Genomic DNA, 6,820 nt, shown 5'->3' with positions numbered 1-6,820 from the left:
TGCACATCGCTGACACCGCCGGCGTGCTGCGGATGCTCACGCTCAACTGGGGCGGCGGCTGGGTGCCGGTGCTCGACCCGCGCTGCCTCGCCGACCAGTCCTTCAACCTGTGGATATGGGGCGTCAGCGACGAGGCGGTGCTCGCGTACCGCTCGTCCAAGAACGACCCGCCGTACCCAGCAGCGGTCGCGAGCGGCCTGCCAACGGAGCGCGTGCGGCTCTTTCTCCCGCTCACGCGCTCCGGCACGGAGCGGGAGATGGTGACGTGGGACCACCTGCTGCGGCGCGAGACCCGCACCGATGAGCTGAAGCGGCACAGCACCTTCTACACCGCCACCATCGCGAAGCACGACGCGGCACACGACAAGAAGATACTGGAGCTCTTCTCCAGCGCGCTGAAGGAGCAGCAGACGACGCGCGCCCTGGACCTCGCCACATACCTCGAGCTGCGGGACAACATCGATGTGTGCGCTAAGGAGGCCAACGCGCAGGGGTACGGGCAACTCGTGCAGAAGCTGATCTCACTGCTCGAGGTGCGCGTGAAGGCGAAGAAAAAGCGCCGCTGCCCCCTGCCGCTTGAGGGCACCGTCGCCAGCGACCGTGAACGCGACTTGCTTCTGCGGAAGCTGCTGGCAAAAGAGAATGTGACCCCCACTAACGCCACCACCACCACCACCAGCACCACTACCACTGCCAACAACAGCAGTGATCCAGGAAGAGCGCTGGCGCCCTCGCCCAAGAAGGTGACGTTTGTAGGAGACGATGATGATGAAAAGAAAGCAGCAACGGCAACAACAGCAGCAGCCGCTGCTGGTAGTGCGGCGGCGGCGGCGGCAAGTCCACGGCGGCGGCACATGACATTTGCGGACCAGCAAGAGCCCACACCGACAAGACGGTCGCTTGAGCTTTCAACGACGCCCACCAAGGGCAACGGCACATTGTTTCCTTCCCCTGCGAAATCGACAAACCCGTCCAGCATGGCGACCGGGAACGAACAAAGCCGCAACAACACGATTCCTACCACCACCACCACCACCACTACTACTACAACTGCTNCTGCTGCTGCTGTGAAGCCAACAAACCTGCTTAGCAAAGCGGCCGGGAATGGCCGCAACAGCAATAGCCCGCCTCCTCCACCTGCTTCCACCGGGAAGCCGAAAAATCCGTTCAGTGCGTCCGCCAAGACAACGATGATGCCGCTGGCGAACCCGGCGGCGCCGTTCCCACCGGTGGGACTTTGCACCAACACCCTTGTCCTGGGCGACTCGCAGTCGTCGGAGATGGTGGCCGACGCCCGGGAAGCGACACACTCGCACCCGCCACCGAAACAGCAGCATCAGCAGCAGCTGGTGCCGAGCGGGAATACGGCAACGAGCCCGGCAAAGCGCGGACCTGTAGTAAAAACGTCCTCACCGACGCCGGCGACCGTCAGCAGCAACATCGGCGGCGATGGTAGCAGTAGCAGCAGCAGCAGCAACGCTAGGCGTGTGTCTCCACCTGTTATCGTCACCGTTACGGAGCCCCAACGTGCAGCCTCCAACCGCTTCTGCACAACAGCTCAGCCCGTCGCGCCTGTGCCGCTCCCTGACGCTGCCGAAGTGGTGGTGGATCCGTTCATCGACAAACACGACAGCAACGGCCACACCGGCGGCGGCAGCGGCAATGCGTCCGTCACGCTCGACTCGCTGCTGGTGGATGTTGGACACGAGACGTCGCAGATTGGTGCACCGCGCAGCGCGTCCTTCGGGGAGGCCCTGCGGAAGCGCTACCGCGAGGAGGAGGAGGAAGAGGAGGAGGACGGCGGCGACGGCAACAGCCACGACGTGGCGCTTCCGAGGATTCGACTGTGAGCTGCGCCCGACGACGGAGGGTGGAGGAAAGACACGAAGAGCCACAGCGTGCCTCCNTGGCGCTTCCGAGGATTCGACTGTGAGCTGCGCCCGACGACGGAGGGTGGAGGAAAGACACGAAGAGCCACAGCGTGCCTCCTCCTCCACCCCCCACAAACACGAAGATCAGAAATCAGACAACAAAGCAAAACAACAACAACATAAATGAAACAGGAACACGGAGAGTGAGAAAAAAAAGTGTCTGTTGCAAACCCCCCTTCCTCCCCCCCACCAAAAAACAAACAAACAACAAAAACCCAAGATTAACCAAAAGACACGGATTAAAGACTTGCCATAGAGCGCTCCGGCATAGACACGCATGGATAAAATGAGTGCATGAAGGGAGTGAGTGTGGGTGGGCGTGCCGCCAGGGGGCCTCCCTCTCTCCCCTGCTTCATCAGCGCAGTACACACAAAACGCGCATTGCTCCAACCCCAACGTAATGCTTTGCACGTGCGGCATCTGCTGCGTGATGAGGTCTGTCTGCTCGGCTTCACATTTCCCCTTTCTTTTTTTTTTTCCCACTTCTTGTTGTTCCTGGTCAAGGTGCGTGTGTGGTTTGCGCGCTTCCTCTCTCTTTATCACTATATATATTTATATATCCCCCTCCCACTGCGTATCGATTCCCTCCCAACGCCATGCTCATCAAGCTGGTGTGTGATGATAGCTGCGGCTTCGTCAAACGCCTCGGCGCGGCGGAGATGCGCGTTGGTTGGGTCGTTGAGGAGGACGTGCCGCTGCGGGACCCCACGCACATCGCGGCGTTGAACGCCGCCATCAACAAGAGCCATCGCGAGACGTCTAGCAGCAGCGCCGCGATAGCTGGCGCTGCGGAGGTTACGGACTTCAGTGGCTATGCCCTTCTCCTGCCAACATCTGACGAGCCGGTCGACACCCAGCGCACGCCGAACGAACTAGGGCTGAGGAGCGGTGCGACGCTGCATCTTATGCACGAAGCAGAACGCGTCTACGCGCAGATGCCGCTCGCATCCCCCACCACGGACTCCACACAGCAACAACAGCCTGTAAACACTGAGGATGACACCGACGAGGAGAATGACGAGTCGTACGTGTCGCATGATATCGGCTGGTTCCCGTTCATGCTGCGCCCGCGCGAGGGTGAGCCGCTGGTGCTCCTCAACGACCCCTCCGCGCAGGTGCAAGAGCCGGATGCGGAGCCCGTCACGCAGTCGCTCTGTGAGACGTGCGGCACCGTTGTCTCCCACGGCGACGCCTTGCGTGTTTCGGTGGACCGGCACTACAAGCCGATGCTGATGCGGCAGGAGTTCCTCGAGGTGTGCATGGAGAAGCTCGGCGGCGGCCAGCTGCGGCGCTGGCAGACGCGCTACGTGCAGATGTCGGAGAAGTCAGTGGACTGGTTCGCCGAGAAGCCGCGGCCCGGTGTGAAGAGCCGCATCCACGGCCACCGCTACCTCGTGTGTGACGGTGAGTGCCAGGTGGAGGCCCTGATTGACCGCCCCGACCCGCAGCAGTACCCCAAGTGCGGCGACAAGAGCTTCTTCCACTTCGGCGTGGTCTTCCGCAACCCGCGCAAGACGTACCTCTTCCGCGTCACAACGGAGCAGAAGCGAGCGATGGTGCTTAGCTTCCTCGACACGTGCGTGCGACGGGTGACGGAGCGCGCACCGCAGCGCAACCCCGTCGTGTGGAAGCAGCGCGCCGACGCGTTCCTCGTCAACGCAGCAGAGCTCGGCGAGCAGCACTCCCGCAACCGCATGGATATCGAGGCGGTGCAGGCGAGCATGCGCGCGCTGGAGACGGAGCTCGCGGAGTTGCTCAAGCACAAGCCGAGGCTGCAGGCTGCGCTCGACACGCAGGCGAGTTGCGTGCAGACGCTGCGGGCCGATGTGAACGGCCACAAGGCGGGCGTCAAGCGGGCGCAGCAGCGCCTCCAAGCGGCGCAGATGCGTATTGCCGAGGAGGAGCGGCTGCTGCACGAGAAGGAACTTGAGATGGGCGACGAGATTCGCAAAGCCGCCATGCTGAAGAGCCACGTGCTGCAGCAGCACGACACCGCGGAGCAACGCATCCGCGAACTCCGCGCCCGCGCTGAGGCGCTACAGGAGCACGAGACCGCCTTGTTCCGCAAGTGGCGCAGCTTCGAGGAGCGGCACCGCGTGCCGCAGGGGCCGTCGCCGCGCAGCGGTCTGTACTCCTTCTCGGAAGGCGGCATCGGCATCCCGTGCGGCTCACCGCGGATCTCCACGGAGCTCGCGGCATCCGCGGCGCGACTCGCATTGAACACAGCAACAAAATCAACATCAACAACAGCAACACCTGCACCTATTGCATCGCCAATACTGCCCCGGCCGTCTGACGCCTCCACTCCTCTGCACTCCGCGCAGCGCCAGCTGCTGTACTCTGGCAGTCGTGAGCGGTCGACGTGAGGACGCTGATAATGTCCGTTTGTGGGTGTGGGGAGGGCGGCGAGCCCAACCGCTGCGCCGACGTGGGAGTGCGTGAGGCCTGGTGGCATTTATCGTTTTTTATTTTATTTTGTTTGCTGCGCGTGGAGAGTGACTCTCAACAGTTTGTTTGTTCCTTTTTCTTTTCATCTACTTTGAATTTTTGCTGTATCTCCGTAGTACTTCCTCTCTCTCTGCTCGTGGTGTGCCCCCCTAGCCGAGCTGCATGCGTATATAAATATATATATATATATATACAGTGGCATAAGCTCCGGTGTCGCTCTCTCTCTCTCTCTGTGTGTGTGTGGGCAGGTAGGGTGAGCGGCGCAGCGTAGGCTGACACGCCGAGTGTGGTTTATTATTATTGTTATTGTTATTGCTTGTGAAGTGGACTGCTTTGACCTGTGTGCCCTTTCCTTTCTTCTTGGGATATTGGGCAACTGCGCTATCNGAAGTGTCTGCACACCGACAAAGCTCGCAGTAGCCATGGCGGCCATGTGTCACGTTCGTGCGGCGGTGCGTGACGACATTGATGCAATGGTGCAGCTGCAGAAGGCGATGGCGCTCGAGACGGAGGGCCTGCGGCTCGACGAGGCCACGCTCCGCCGTGGCATGACGGTGCCCTTCGAGCGCGAGAACCTCGCACAGTTTTACGTCGTCGAGGACGCCGCAAGCGGCACCGTTGTCGCCATGATGATGACGACGCAGGAGTGGTCGGAGTGGCGTGCGGGGGCGGTGCTGTGGATCCAGTCGGTGTACGTCGTGCCGGCGTGGCGCCGCCGCGGCCTCTTCCGCATGCTGTACGAGCACGTGCGGCGTGTCGTGCAGGAGGACGCACACTACCAAGGGATACGGCTGTATGTGGAGCGGGACAACAGCGACGCCATGGCGGTCTACCAGCGGCTCGGCATGACGGTGGAGCACTACAACATGATGAAGTGGATGAAGGGCGACTTTTGAAGGCGGGCTGGGGAGGTGAGGGGCGGGCCGATGCGTGCGTGCGTGTGTGATTGGGGCGGAGCGAGGAGACGGAAGCACAGGAGAGAAGCACGCTGTTCTGCCGAGTCTGTGAAGTGCCTAGGCATTATCGGGCTGCTGTTTTGTTTTGTTTTGTTTTTGCTGTTGTTGAATTTCTTTATTGCCCTTGGCGTGTTGTAATCGTTCGCCTGGACGCGTCTCTGCTTTAAGGCGTGGGCCTGCGCTGCATCCCAGCAACATGAGCGAATCCACCATCCCGACTCACCGCAGTGCATGTCTCCCTTGTTTCTCTCCCCCTCTCTGCCTCTCTCTCTCCCTCACACACACACACACAGTTGCTCACCTGGTTGAACTTCGTTTGAAGGGAAAACAACCCCCTTAAAAAGAACACACAGGCACGCGAGGGCAGACAGGTGCAGGGCCCATCTGAATGGAAGTGAATGCCGAAGCAGACTCTACAACCACCTTTTTCGTTGCCTGTTTGCTAATCGCCATGGCTGTCGGCGGGCACATTGCCGACCGCAGTGGAGCTCCTAGCCACGTAATCAAGGTCCTTCTCATCGTCTTTGGGGCGGCGATGCTGCTGCTGTACATCACAGGCACCTTCGGCCTCATGGCGGACCTGGTAGGAATTCTCAAGAACAGTAAAACTTCTCTGCGCTCTGCTTCTGGCGTGGCAAAGTTCTGCAAAGACGTGCAGGAGCTCGCGGCGACGCAGTTGCTGCAGATGCTGCTGCTCATCACGGTGCTGTATTTGTTCCTGCAGACCCTCTGCGTGCCGGGCACCGTTGTGCTCAACGCGGCCACCGGTGCGGTGCTCGGCACACTCTTGGGCGTGCCCTACTGCACCCTGCTGGGCACTGTTGGGGCCTCCTGCTGCTACTTGCTGTCGCGCCTCGTGGGCGTGCGGCTCGTGGAGCGGGCCGACGCGCGCCTAATGAAGGGGAAAGGCCTGCCGAAGATACGCACGCAGGTCAGCCGGTACCGCTCCGACCTCCTCGTTTACTTGCTGTTCCTCCGCCTCACACCAATATTGCCTAACTGGCTCGTGAACTTAGCCTCGCCGGTGGTGGGCGTCCCGCTTTGCATGTTTGCGCTGGCGACAGGTATCGGCATTATACCACAGACGTACTTGTCTGTGCGCTTCGGCGCCCTCGCGCACGCCTCAACAGACGGCAACAGTCGTATTGTGACGCCGTGGGACACACTGCTGCTGGCCGTCCTCGGTGTGGCGGTGCTCGGGATGTTTTCGCTCAAGAAGCGGTTTGCGGCAGCTTCGGGGCATGATACAGGGATGCGGCCGTCATCGTTGACGCATGTGTGAGGTCTGAGCGCGTCGACGTGAGTATCTTCATCCATGGCTGTTTGTCTGAGCGTGTGTATGTGTGTGTGTGTGTCTACGTGTATGCTGTTGTGATATCTTCGACAAGTTTAGGCTGCACGTGCACCAGCCTGGTGTAGGTGATTACAGCATTATCAATGACAGCAACGGCTCCCCCACAGAGAGGAGGGGACCCATCGCCGTCG

The 6,820-nt window shown here is 60.8% G+C and overlaps 4 protein-coding genes across 4 annotated transcripts; all 4 read left to right on the top strand.

The window, feature by feature from the left end:
* Nucleotides 1-32: 32 nt before the first annotated feature.
* DQ04_09091030 (hypothetical protein) lies at nucleotides 33-1,850 on the top strand (the record flags this gene model as incomplete). Its single annotated transcript, XM_009315809.1, has 1 exon — nucleotides 33-1,850. The coding sequence occupies one exon, from the start codon at nucleotides 33-35 to the stop codon at nucleotides 1,848-1,850; it is 1,818 nt and encodes a 605-aa protein (XP_009314084.1).
* Nucleotides 1,851-2,527: 677 nt separating this feature from the next.
* On the top strand, nucleotides 2,528-4,297 carry DQ04_09091020 (hypothetical protein; the record flags this gene model as incomplete). Its single annotated transcript, XM_009315808.1, has 1 exon — nucleotides 2,528-4,297. One exon carries the CDS (start codon nucleotides 2,528-2,530, stop codon nucleotides 4,295-4,297), a length of 1,770 nt encoding a protein of 589 aa, XP_009314083.1.
* A 504-nt stretch (nucleotides 4,298-4,801) lies between these two features.
* DQ04_09091010 (putative acetyltransferase) lies at nucleotides 4,802-5,275 on the top strand (the record flags this gene model as incomplete). Its single annotated transcript, XM_009315807.1, has 1 exon — nucleotides 4,802-5,275. The coding sequence occupies one exon, from the start codon at nucleotides 4,802-4,804 to the stop codon at nucleotides 5,273-5,275; it is 474 nt and encodes a 157-aa protein (XP_009314082.1).
* A 448-nt stretch (nucleotides 5,276-5,723) lies between these two features.
* DQ04_09091000 (SNARE associated golgi family protein) lies at nucleotides 5,724-6,617 on the top strand (the record flags this gene model as incomplete). The annotated part of the gene is made up of 1 exon (XM_009315806.1): nucleotides 5,724-6,617. One exon carries the CDS (start codon nucleotides 5,724-5,726, stop codon nucleotides 6,615-6,617), a length of 894 nt encoding a protein of 297 aa, XP_009314081.1.
* Between the last annotated feature and the right edge of the window lie 203 nt (nucleotides 6,618-6,820).

Source organism: Trypanosoma grayi (assembly GCF_000691245.1).
Source record: "Trypanosoma grayi strain ANR4 Tgr_909_V1, whole genome shotgun sequence".
NCBI classification, from domain to species: domain Eukaryota; phylum Euglenozoa; class Kinetoplastea; order Trypanosomatida; family Trypanosomatidae; genus Trypanosoma; species Trypanosoma grayi.
The sequence above is the reverse complement of the archived record's forward strand: the minus strand, read 5'-3'. Positions and strand labels throughout refer to the sequence as shown.